Source organism: Desmodus rotundus, chromosome 8, assembly GCF_022682495.2.
Source record: "Desmodus rotundus isolate HL8 chromosome 8, HLdesRot8A.1, whole genome shotgun sequence".
NCBI lineage: Eukaryota > Metazoa > Chordata > Mammalia > Chiroptera > Phyllostomidae > Desmodus > Desmodus rotundus.
Genome location: NC_071394.1, coordinates 121,024,609 through 121,037,947, shown reverse-complemented (window position 1 = coordinate 121,037,947; position 13,339 = coordinate 121,024,609). Strand labels below are relative to the sequence as shown.

The following is a 13,339-nucleotide window of genomic DNA, read 5'->3' as shown; positions in this document are numbered from 1 at the left end:
TTTCTCCAGTATTTCCTATTAGAACTTTCATTGTTTCAGTTTTTGCATATGAATATTTTGTCCTCTTGCAATGTAACTGTGTAACCAATGTGAGATGTAAATCAAGCTTAATTTTTCTCCCAGATGACAGTTCATTTGGTCCACTTCTTAAGTAAATAATTCTTTATATTGTTCCTTTGATTTAAAATGCCATCTTTAATATATGCTAATTCCCATGTAAATTTAATTTACTACTATATTTCTCATTTGGGCCAATTGCCATACTATTTCAATTAACTAATTAATTTAATATACATAATAACTTATACTGTGTATCTTTATTGTTCTTCCTTTTCAGAGTGAATCTGGTTATTCTTTTCTTGTTCATTTTTACATGAACTTTTAAATCATTGTATGTAGTTTAAAAGAACCATTGTATGTCTTGAAAATACCGTTACACTTTACAGTTTAACTTAGGAAAAATTGATGTTTTGATAACATCGAAAGTTCTTGTCCAAGAACATCTAGGCCTCTTCATTAGATCATTTTGGTGTCCAGCAATAGAGATTTAAAGTGGATTTTTAACATATTTTGCATATATTTCCTATATATTCTATTTTGTTTTTTGAGCTTTTATATTTTGAGTTTATCCTTAATTTAATTTTTAAAGCACTACTATGGTTGAATATTAAAACAAAAACAACAGCAAGTAGCGAGCAGATCATGGTTATAGTCCTTCACTCATTCACCACTGTATACAAAGTGCCAGCGGGGAGTGTCCTTCACTGGCCCCACCGAGAGGTCTGACCCTGAACGCCACCCTAGGATGATGCTTGTCATCCTCACATGCTTCTCTGTTGTAATGGCACCATCGTTCTGGGTTTGGATCGAAGTCCACCAGTTCTACCTGGTCCATTTCATCAGTCTCTTCCCCTTCCTTCCTTTCAGGTAGGAGTATTTCCCAGCAAGGAGAGTTAACCAGGAGAGAGAAAACCATTCTCAGGAAAGTTAACCTAAAATTCGATGACTAGGTGACCCTTTTCATATGGGCTACGGTAAGTTGACATGCCTTCCTTTAACACACCTGGTAGCTCCAGGCTTGACAGTCTCACCTGGATGAGAGGTGCTGACTATGGTCCAGTTGTCAAGAATAGCTCTTGGCTTCTGGAAGCCACGCAATGCTTCAACCAGCTGTAGGTCCATACACATGGACAGGTCTTCTCCTCACGGAGTGAAAACAGTATGGTCCTTCTGATCTAAAATAAGGATAACATCTCCTGGCTCTAGGACTGGTGCTTGGTCTTCTTCACCATGGAATGCTAGCTTCTGGACATCTTTCATGCCTTTGTCAATATGGACTTCTAGAACCTTCTTCTCTTGAACTATCTTCCTTCCACTGCAACTTTTGCATCTAGCTTTAGGACTGATCTGTTCCCCATGGCACGGCCACTCCAAGCACAATGAATTGGCTGAACCATTCCAGGTCATATGTGATGAATTCTTACCTGCATCCCAATACTTCAGCTACTGAGGCAGTACTCACTGCTCTTTCCTACTACCTCGACCTTCACATTTGTCACAAATCACATTCTTTGGCAGAGCTGGTTTTTCTTGTTGAACCATTATATAAATCCCCCAAGGTTACTGAGAGCTGATGCACAAGATTTTTACCTCTCCTTTTCCTCTGCATCCTTCCTCCTCCTCCAAAAAACATCAAAGATGTCCATGGGGGAGCCAAAACCACCACTTGCTCCACCTTCTTTAATTGCCTGTTCTCCTCCTTTATCATATAATTCCCTTTTCTTTGCATGAGAGCACTTCCTAAGCTTGAGACATCTGTTTAAACTTCTCTCCTTCATTTGGGTTCTTATCTGGGTAGTACTTCAAGGCCAGCTTCCTGTAAGTCTTTTTCAATTCTTCCTGGGTGGCATTGGGTTTGACCCCAAAACATCATAATAAGTGGTTTCTTTCACCATTTTTGACAGCAGGTGATGCAGTGGGCCGATGCAAGTGTGGAGGAGCAGAAAATAATGCATTACTGCACACAGCTCTGAAAGCCATCACTCCTTGGCTTCTCACAGAGTGTTCTGGAAGTTCCACCTATTTCCTATATATTTTAGATATAATATGCATTTTAATTAAGATTTCTTCTTCTCTCTTTCAAAATATGGGTCTGTTTTTTCTTCATATCTTCTGATTGTTACTTGTAAATATAAATGTAACTGAGTTGGGTGTGTTAATATTTTGCCCTATTACCTTGCTTAATTACCTTTTTGCTTATAATAATAACTTGAGTTTTCCAGTTATTCAACACAATCATTGCACCTAGAGATACCTTATCTTTTCTTTAAATGAACTTTGTATTTTATAACAGTTTTAGACTTACAGAAAACCGTGAAGTACAGCGAGTTCCCCTTTACCCCCACATCCAATTTCCCGTTATTAACATCTTACACTAGTATGGAGCATTTGTTACATACTTAATGAACCCATATCAATACATTATTATTAACCAATGACCTTACTTTATTCATATTTCCTTAGTCTTCAGCTAATGTCCTTTTTCTCTTCCAGGACTAGTTACATTTAGTTGTCTCTTGGGCCCCTCTTGGTTGTGACAATTTCTCAGACTTTCCGTGTCTGATGACGTTCACAGTGTTGAGGACTACTGGGCAAGCATTTAGTAAAATGTCCCTCTGGTCCAATTTGTATACCTCCGATTTATTTTTTTTTTAAGTTCTATTTATTTATTTTTAGAGGGAAGGGAACAGAAGGAGAAAGAGAGGGAGGGAAACATCAATGTGTGGTTGCACTCGTGTGCCCCCTATTGGGGACCTGGCCTGTAACCCAGGCATGTGCCCTGACTGGGAATTGAACCAGCGACCCTTTGGTTCACAGGCCAGCACGCCATCCACTGAGCTACACCAGCCAAGGCTGATTTATTCTTCTTATAGCATGGAGCTGGTCCGTGCAGTGTGATGTTACGTGGACGTGGTGAGAGCAGACATTCTTGTCTTGTTTCATTTTTTGCCGGGATGCCTCTGCGGTGCCCCATTAAGCACTGAAGCCGGGACAGATATCTATTCGATGGTGATGACAAAATATTACATCCGATACTTCTGTCCTACTCCTACCCTGGTTATTTTTCCTAGAGTCTATCTCTGAATTATTGAACATGCTTATGTTTGGGGCGAGGGCTCCTGTAGTTTTCCAGACTAGCTGTTCCACAACCCCAGTGGCTCTTTTGCCACAGAGACAGACTTGCCTCCTGCAAACCTGAAATTTGGCAACTCTCAACAAAAGTGGGATTAGGAGGGCTTCTGACCCAATCCTGTTCATCCCAGCTCCTGCACCTCACGGTGTCCCCCATGCTTCAGGAAATGTATCTTCGCAGTGCTCCCTGAAGTCTGTCACTGCTGCACCCTCTCCCCCTCTTCTCGTCATCTTCTCCCACAGTTTTCACCTGCTTTTTAGTAGAACTTACTACATATATATCGGACTCTGAAAAGTATGTCTCTTTCTAGGTTTGACTGAGGATGGAATTTGTGGAGTTTTAAATTCATCCTACTTGCTGTTATTTTACAGTTTCCCAGAGAAGGCAAAAATGCAGACTTCTGCAGCTGTGCTCATACCAAAAGTCTTAATGAAGTAATTTTTGACCCAAAGACCGCCTACTAATTTCTGGAACTAGGGGGCAATTCAATCAATCTTTGAAGTGTGTCACATAAAGTTTTATTAGAAATATAATGGGGATTTTGGAGAGAGAGCTAGTGAAGTTTTCGTGGTGAAATAGAAACTTGATTCAACGTGTAGAGAACTTGATTAAGAGATAAGGAAATTCACTCATTCAGTAAAAAAAAAAAAAAATCTAAAGAACTGCTTTGCACAAGGCATTTCGCTAGGCAGTTAGCCGGTGGTTATTGTCGGTGGAGTTAGTCTAATTCATGCTTAGAATATGGTTTCCCCTGGACCTCTTTGGGGGAATAAAACCAAATTTATCTACTTTAAGAAGAGTTTCAATACATGAGAGCACTTAGTGAGCTTCCGATTTTCTAAAAGGGAAATTTGGAGCCATTGTAAACTGTGTGTGTGTGTGTGTGTGTGTGTGTGTGTGATAAAGGAAAGGAGTCTTTATTCAAAAGCTTCACAATTTTGGAGGAACAGCTTTCCACAGGCATTAGTCACCTACAGCTTGTCAGTTAAAGCTAACATCTTTAACCCTTTAGTTCCAGCTTTAATCACTTAAGCCTATCAATTAAGGCTATACTCTAACACCTGCATTCTCCTAGAATTCCTCCAGTTTTTAGTTATCTTATTTCTGTAGGGTTAGTTTACAAACTAAAACATAAGATACAAAAGCTACACAACTTTGGAAGAATGGCAGGCTTCTGTCTCATAGCCCGTCCTCTCTAGAACACCCAAAGAATAACCCTGCCACCCTCTGCCAGGCCAGCCCAGTCCTAGGCTGCACCCAGAGTTCCTTCCCATCCAAAATACCATCTGTTGGGAAATGCAGGCAGCTGCAGCACCATCATCCAGGCATCCGTGAGGAAGAAGAGGCAGATAGACCAAAAGAGCCAGCCTGGGAGCTAGAGAGCCCGTGAGCCAGAGAGCCAGCTGCCTTTTTACTTTCGTGGGTCCTGGAGGCATTCAGCTTCTCCCTATTGCAAACTTTTAAGGGGTATAGAAAAATGTGACCACAATTCTGTGACCACAAAAATAGATGGAGCTGTGTCTGGTTCATTTAAACCAAGGAAGTCACTGACCAGTAAGGATATAGGGTGTCAGATAAACGAGACAGGAGGGGGGTGGTGTAAGGAAGATGCCTCTGGGTGTGAGGCAGGCAAACTGTGGGAGCAAACGTAAGACTGACTAATGGAAGCATAGGAACCAAGAGTCAAATTGGGGTTGATGGTCAGAGGGCAATGAGTGAAGAACATCCTTGATGCAAAGATTGTGCCCCTTCATTTTCCCACACCTGAGGTCAATTTCCATTGATATTAGGCGCCCACTGTCCAAAAGTCCCATTTTCGATTGGGGTTCCTGGAAACAGATTCTGAGTCTCAGAGATTAGCATTCAGATTTGATGGGAAGCCCTCTTGGGAGCAGCCCCCATAAGAGCGTGAAGGAAGCACGACTAGGCCAATAGGCAAAGGTGAACTGCAAGGCAGTTACAGCAGAGGTCTCGGCTAATCTCATGGGGAACTCTGGACTTGGAATGGCCCTTCGGAGTTGTCCCAAATTAATGCAAGAAGGTGTTTTGTTTCCGGTCACTATCTAGTCACTGGATGTGAACCGTGCCTGGAGAGGACAATACTGAAAGGGGACTGGCTGAGAGCTGTCACCAATCAATGCTCCTGGTTGCTGTAGCATGAGTCCTGGACAGGAGGGTATGCACAGCACCCGTCAAAGATCACTAATGGCCTTTGCTAGCCCGGTAGAGGGTGGCACTGACTCAGTAGCTCAGAATTGCAGCCTCTGTGGTCTCATCTTCTCCTACTTTGCTACTCTTCCCCACCACCCACATAGTCACTTTACAAAAACCTACTAACCACTCCCCGAACGCACAGTATGCTCTCACCACCACCCTACCTTTCCATGCGCTACTTCACCATTCTAGAATGTCCTCTCTCCCTTCCATTCATCAAAGCCAAGCTCCTTTACTAAGGGCTACTTCAAAAGCTAATTGTATTACAAAAACTCAAAACTGAATCAATGTCTCCGTCCTCTGGGGTCCCAAAGCACGTGGCTCCTCATTCTCTGATGGTATCTGCCGCGCTTACTATTATAGTTGGCCTTGTGTTCGAGTTACCCTTTATCAGATTGTGAATTCCATGAGTGCAGAACTTACTCTTTTACACTATTGCTCTCTCCATAACCCAGCATTCTGCTTGGCACCAAACAATTCAACAAATAGGAGTTAATTACATTAAATGTTCCAAATCGCTATAAGAGTTCCTTCGGAAAAACTTCCCTAAAGGTCAGAAGACCCTTCGGCACCACACTCCCTCTCCTGGGAAAAAATGATAGTTATTTTTTCTGGATCATCTGAGTGCTTACCGTGGACAGGTACTGCTAGGGCTACTTCCTAGTATTCTTATTGTTGTTAGTGGTGGTGTTATTAAGGTAAAAGTCACATAATATGAAACCAATCATTTGAAAAGGTACAATTCAGTGGCAGCCTTCACAGTGTCGTGCAGCCATCACCTCTGCCCGGTTCCAAAACATTTACATCAGCCCGGAAGCAAAGCTGTTTCTGTTGTTCTCAAACAAATCCTACCCAGTTGTCCAGAAGCGAGGCACGTTGCAACAACAGAGGAATGGGCCTCATGCCCTAAAACCTCATAGTTTCACCCACCTGTGTGCAGAAATCACGCTGGCTTGTATTTCTACATTTCTGATACTGACTGGGAGGGACCTTTCTGCTCAGTGCTCCGAGAGGGTCGCGTTTGGGTGTCACTAGAGGTTCTGCACTCCCATCCTGGGGAACTAGCCCCCAACTTTGGGAAAAGGGAAGCCCCGAGTGACTTGAGGTGATGGATGACCCCACCACCGGTGGAGAGTTGGGAGCTGGGTGGCCGGCACCTCACCCATGTTAGTTAGCGTCCTGTGTGATGGGAATGAAGGGACAATGACCTTGGTGCCCTTTGGCCAGTCCTTGTCTTTTGGTCTGTGTCATTGTGATTAAATGAATAAAGTCACTCGCTCTACCAGGAAAGAGGAGGCAGCCGCTGGTGGAGCCAATCCAAAACCACCTTTATCTGCGACCCAGGAACATAGATGATTCTCATGAACCTCCTCATTTCTTCTTTCCAATCATTATGCAATATAGTCCACTTTGTAGATCAAAGAAGACAGAGGCTCAGAGAGGAAAGAAACGTGCTCAGGCTCACAAGGGAACGCAAGGCGGGGATTTGGCAGGCCCTAGCATACCGTGTAGGGGTTTCTAAGGAAACTCTGCCTGGAAACCTGCCCCCCCCCCACCCCGCTTCTTACCGACTCTGATCTCCAAGTGCACTGGCACAAGATCACAACTCCATCTCTCACCCCGAGTGGAGATCTGAACAACGAACCCCCCGATTCCTCTCCTTGGGCACATCCACATCATCTACATCTCGTAGCTGATGTGGGGAAGACAAGGCCAGGGGGCCTCGGCTGCTCGGACTCCCATCCGTCCCAGATCGGAAACAAGCACGATCAGGAAAAAAGGTTCTATGGGACTATACACACATTTATTTTATATTTTTTCTATTAAGGCAACACCAATGTACCCTTTTCAAATCACTTTTCTGAAAATAAATTTTCTGGAAATGCATTCTTTTTAAATATAGAGCATGCAATAATGTGTAAACTTACAGAAGCAGTTTGAACTGGGTTACTCAGTCAATGGCAAGGTAGGCTTTTTTGCAAGATAGGCTTTTGTTTTTGGAGGGTTATAAGTGCCCCTGTTTCACAAGAGTGCCCAGACTCCGTTAAAGTCTTTACATAACTGATGAGTTAAGGCTGTAAGAATGATCTTCATGGTGTAAAATGATTAATTACATGATTAAAATGACAGGAAATGACTGAATTTTTGAGTCATGAAAAAGTTAAAAACCAGGGCCAGTATTTTAAAAGAGAGGATGACACTTCTCACATTTTCATCATTTTGAGTCATTTTTATGTCACGTGAACAATCACGTTTTCGTTGATTATTCTTGCCTCCCTTGATGGCAGGCACTTCAAAAGAACAAAGGGAGCATTGTCATACTTTAGTCGTCCTTGTTATTTTTACTTTTGAAGGCACTGTTTGTAAATAAGTAAAAGACTACAAATAAATGTATTGGGGACTATGTAATATTTTTAAATTTTCAATATTCATCTCTCATAATTAAAACAAAGTATTTGAATTTCCACAAGTATGTTTCGATTTTTTAATGCCTTGAATTTTATGTTTGGAAATCAGACCATACTAATGTCTTCATATCCTTTTACTCAGAATCAGCATTAAAAGTTTGGCTTCCATTAAAAAACAATCCCTTACATTCAAAGAATCAGATCTAAGTTCATTACTTCACTATTCATTTCTGCATACACCTGGCTTCAGATATATTATTAGGAAAAAACACGGGGACAGCATGCCAAAGCTTTCTATACTGTTCTGTGAAAGCTAGAAATTAATTAAAGAGCCCATTTTTCCAGCAGGAAGTGGCAATTTATTCCACCAATTCTCTTCTACTTCCTCAGGAGAACCCCATCTGTCAGATTAGAAGCGAATGGTCTTCCCCTTCCAGAATTATTCCTAACCTCTTTGAAAAGCTGCTCAGAGTTCCCCTCGGGTTTACTTATCACACCGGCCCACCTGGCCCACCTGGTGCAGGGAAGGACACCTCAGCCCAGGTGAGCGCTGGCTGCAGGGAACCTGTGCGTGGCAAGAGGAAAGCTGATTACAGGGTGAGAAGCCCGGCTTACTGCAGCGAACGTACGTCTTCTTCCTGACACTTCCTTGCTCAGGGAACTCTTACTATAATACAATTTTAAGTGAGCTCTTCATTTAAGAAGCTTGTTAACTCCATTTTCTGCATTCCCATTTTTTACAGGGCATCATGGAGGTCGTGATCCACTGTCGACTGTGTGTAAGATGAGCTGGAGGGGTCGGGGAAGTAAATCTGGAGGAGCCTACAGTATTTGCAGAGCACGGAAGAGCCCCCGCACGTTTTGAAGAGCTGGATGATGTACTTGCGAAATTTCTCCCCCAGGAAAAAGTAGATGACTGGGTTAAGGCAGCAGTGAACGAAAGCCAGGGTCTCTGTGGCCTGAAGGGCATAGTCCAGGTGTCTTTCAAAGGCACAGTCCTGGATAACCTCTAGGTCCACCAGGGTCTCCAGGAAGAGCACCACGTTGTACGGGGTCCAGAAGCCCAGGAAGAGGACCACCACGGCAAAGATCATCTTTACCGCCTTGTTCTTCTTCTCGTTTTTACAGTGCTGCAAGGTCCTGATGATCATGGAGTAGCAAAAAAGCATGATCCCTAAGGGGATCACCAGCCCTAGAACGTTGATCTCCAGGGAGCTCAGAACCTTCCACTGTGTGGAGTTGCGCGTGTACTTGGTTTTGCAGTAGGTGTGCCCCTCCTCTGTGTAACAAGTGCTGAATAAAAGCCCTGGCAGGGAAACAAATACAGCCACCGCCCACGTGACCAAGCTGGTGATGACCCCGTAAGTCACGGTCCTGGCCCTCAAGGAGAACACCGCGTGCACAATTGCCAGGTACCTGTCTATGCTCATGAGCATGATGAAGAATATGCCACTGTAGAAGCCCACCAGGTACATCCAGGAAATAATCTTGCAGAGACTTAGTCCAAAAACCCACTGGTCCGCTGCATAGTAGCCCCAGAAAGGGAGGCAGAGCACGAAGAGTAGGTCTGAGATGGCCAGGTTGAGCAGGTACACGTCAGTCATGGACCTGAGCCGCTTGTACTTGAACAGGACCAGAACCACCATGGAATTTCCGAGCAGACCAAACAGAAAGACCAAGGAGTAGAGCGGGGGCAGGAAGATCCCCCCAAAGGCTTTGATGCCTTTTTTGGTGCAAGGCTCGGGGATATTGACATAGAGATAGTAATTGTTATAGATGCTGTCATCCATGGTGGTGTCTGCTACGTCCGTGGTGTTCATTTTCAAATCTACCGGCTTCCCAAGGCGGGTCTGAGTCCAACCAGAAGAAGCTAATGAGGAGGAGAGCAAACGAGATTTCTGTAAGAACAAAAGCAGATCAAAACAGTGCTGAGTGCAGAGAACAGCTGCTTAATAGTTTGCCCCAGATGACTCCACATCCTTTCCAAGCTTCCCAAGTGGAAGGGCTCAGTTCCTCACATGTCAGTGCAGCCAAATGAAATAATCCTGGCCCTGGCCAGTGTGGCTCAGTTGGTTGGAGCATCGGCCCGTACACCAGAAGGTTGGGAGTTCGATTTCCGGTCAGGGCTCACACCTAGGTTGCGGGTTCACTCCCTGGTTGGGGCAAATATGGGAGGCAACCAATCGATGTTTCTCTCTCACATCAATGTCTCTCCCTCTCCTCTCCCCCTCCCCCTCTCTTTAAAATCAATAAAAAAATTTTTTTAAAAGAGCCCTCCCCTTTGGAGTCAGACAGATTCCAAATTCCAGCTCTGCCACTGTCCTTGCCCCTCTGCGGAGAGCTTCCGTTCTCTCCTCGGTAAGTGGGGATGTGTTTCTAAAAGGTAGTCTGGGTTACTGAAGTCACTTGCAGGAAGTTCAAGGCTAGCTGACATCCCCAACAGCACTACACCGAGGGCCTTTCCAACAGAAAAACACAAAGAAAGTATTTTAATATCGGCCTGTGTTACCCCTTTAGATTGTAACTCAACAAATTCAGTAATTACTTAGGTGCTGATTAAGCTAGAAGGAAACCAGGTTGGCCATCTGCCTTTATATGAAAATTCTTATTCCTCCCACATGTTTTGCACTTCTTACATTTCAAAGCACGTTCACTGGTATCGTCCGCTTACTCCTGCTCCCATGCTCCTGCCCCCAGCATCCCACCAACCCAACACAAACGGCTACTCCAAGCCAACCAAGCATATTAACTTGTGAACGATTCAGAGAAGTTACGTTACTTCTGAAGGCCACACAGCTGTATACAGAACTTGCTCTTCAGACTCCAAGTCCCAGGATACACTGGCAAAGCAGGTCAGGGGGTGTTGAAAATGGAAGGGCTCTGATTTACGGTGTTTGCTGGTTTCCATGGTGTAAATACTCCCACCACAGACAAGGTCAAGTTATCAACTGCCTCATAAAATTCCTGAATATTTCACAACCAGCTGGTGAGCATTGGTGCAGGTGGGCTTCCCTGCTCCACTGCCGAGTATCCTGTTGGCTAGCAGACACCTCCGTGGATGACAGCATCTCTAACAGTTGCTATCTCTTTGTAAATATCCCCGAGCCTTGCACCAAAAAAGGCATCAAAGCCTTTGGGGGGGACCTCCGGTGGGAAGGAGCCTGGCCCTCCAGGCCAGTGTGGCTAGCCTCTCCCTGGCCAGTTTGACACTAATGCAGCAAACCTGTTCTCAAGGCCCTTCCAAAGGTTACAGTACTCACTTAGCTGGGTAAACTGAGGGAAATGTTTGGTCTTTTCATCAAAACCATATGTGAAAATCAACCCTATGCACTGAGTCCTATCAGAGTGGGAATTAGTATGACAGATCTAGAAAAGGCACATCAGAGCCAGAAATAAAATCTCTTCATCCTCAACCACCTTCATTTCCTATCCAAATCGGCAGGTGAGGTTAAAACCTACTTCAAGTTACACACAGGTTCACAACACTCTCATTGCCTATCTACATTGGTAGATAAAGAGGTTAAAACCTTAAAGTTACACACAAGTTCACATGTGAAATCAGAGCAATTTAGGAATGAGCTTTCTGACTCAAAGGCAACTCCTCTTGCTTCCTTTTTATAAATTGCAATTTACATTCAGTATTATTCTGTATTATTTTCAGATGTACAGCATAGCGATTAGACCGTCAAGCACTTTACAGAGTACCCCCCCAATATTTCAAGTATCCGTCTGGCCCCATATGTGGTTATTATGATATTATTGACTTTATTCTGCTTGCTTTCTTCTTAATGGTAGGGTGAGGTTCCTTATTAAAACCCCTTTCACAGTGCTGAGTAATTCACAGCTACTCCCTACCTCCCATCCTCACCGGCATACACCCAACCACCTAAACTCTGCTTCTCAAGTGAGAGATTTTGGTTTACTTCTGCAAACAGATGCCGAAGACTGATGCCTCTCAGGGTTTCAAAAAAAAAAAAAATCTGTTAAACAAATAGCAATTCTATTTAAATGAAGAACAACTGTAGTCTTTCTGCACCGTTTTGCCAGTGAAAATTAAAGAAACAAAAGAGGCTCAGGAGTTAGGAAATTATCAGAACACACAGAAGTTAACACAGCCAGTGAGTGTTTGGAATTATTCTGTCGTCCTGATCTGTGCGGTCTTTCTTGACCTGGGAGCCGTGGTAGAAGCGAGAGGCAGAAAAGTGCGCGTGTTCAATTAAAATCGCCTGCATATTCTGAGCAGGTGGACGCAGGCCAGCCGTGTGCACGAAGGAGTGCCGTCAGAGGAGGACTCAGAGGGTGTGGGGCCAGGTAGATCGTGTGTAACCTCCAAAATAGGAGCCAGATGTGAGCGCTGGACCGACCGAGATGCCCGAGTGACAGGACTGGGGGAGTGGCTGGCCAGCTTCAGTGCTTCCCAAGTCCTCACACCTGTGTAGCAATCAGCCCACAGCCCGAAGCCCTGGGAATGGCCCCTCCGTCCCCACTTACCTTGCTTTTCTGACAGTGGCTCTGAGGAAGGTCTGTGAGGCAGTGCCAGATTTGCTCAAGAAGCAGAATCAAGAAAGACAGGTGCCTTTGAAGGGCATGTCTTCCTGTGAGCTGCGACTGTTCCTCACCCAGCTCTGCTGAGTTCAAGTGGGTTGTTTTTTTTTTTTATAGAAGAAAGAGAAAATGACTCTTAGTGACTCTTAGTCACTCATTTCCCAAAACTGAAAGCTAGATTAAGGAGAAAAATGAAGTAAATTATTAAAAAGAGAAACCTGTAAAAAAATCATTGATTTGCTGTATTTCTAATTTAAAAACTGTCTTTTTAGCTGGCTGTCTGCAGTAGAAGTGATCTTTATATTCTGGGTATTCTGGATCAGGGGGCCGTTCGTTATTTCCCCATCATGGATGCGCAGTGGCAAGCAATCAAGAGGTGTGGTATCTCTGAACAAGTGGCACCTGAGGAGGTCAGAATGAGAAGTCAGACATACTCAAGAAAAAGGGGGGTCAGGTAGAGAAGAGAAATGTGTGCAAATATACACATCTGGGAGTAACCTGGAAGACCTTAGTCAACCACATTCAACAATGGAGAAATCCTCGATCATGTGACATAACAATATAGCTTCAAGCCCCTTTGGCAATGGGAAGACCCCTCCCCCAAGCCCCTTGTACTTAGAAGTCTTGGTGATTTTACTGACCGTCATCTTGGCTGAGTCCCTTTGGGTTTGCTTAGTGGTCGCAGCCAAGGGGCTGACACCAGTCCTGTCTTTTGTGTGTCTATCCCCAGCTTCTGCCAGCCTTCCCATGCTGTCCCCCGACATGAGCAGAGTTGCTCAGTTCTGCAGTCCAGCTTGGAAGAGCCACTCATGCCATTTTTCTTGAGGAAGTTGCCCACATAGAAACTAAAACATGGACCTAAAGCAGTGTTTATCACACTTTTTTCATCATCACCCCCACAAGGAGTCTTTTCCGTTGTTTTTTTCTGAATCACCTCCCCATGAACTTTTAATACCATAAACTGTGTATGTAATGCACA

General features: G+C 44.1%; 1 protein-coding gene and 1 pseudogene across 2 annotated transcripts; both read right to left on the bottom strand.

Annotated features, from left to right (window-relative positions):
• Window positions 1-724: 724 nt before the first annotated feature.
• LOC112309726 (dnaJ homolog subfamily A member 1-like) lies at window positions 725-1,955 on the bottom strand (annotated as a pseudogene).
• Window positions 1,956-7,202: 5,247 nt separating this feature from the next.
• Window positions 7,203-12,430, bottom strand: CCR4 (C-C motif chemokine receptor 4). Of its 2 annotated transcripts, none has more exons than XM_045199923.2 (2): window positions 12,307-12,430; window positions 7,203-9,713 (listed from the first exon to the last, which is right to left on the bottom strand). In XM_045199923.2, exon 2 carries the CDS (start codon window positions 9,633-9,635, stop codon window positions 8,553-8,555), a length of 1,083 nt encoding a protein of 360 aa, XP_045055858.1. In that variant the 5' UTR covers window positions 9,636-9,713; window positions 12,307-12,430; the 3' UTR covers window positions 7,203-8,552. The 2 variants fall into 2 exon arrangements, with proteins under 2 accessions (XP_045055858.1, XP_024422012.1); XM_024566244.4 differs by having other exon boundaries at window positions 7,203-9,685; window positions 12,307-12,422.
• Window positions 12,431-13,339: the final 909 nt, after the last annotated feature.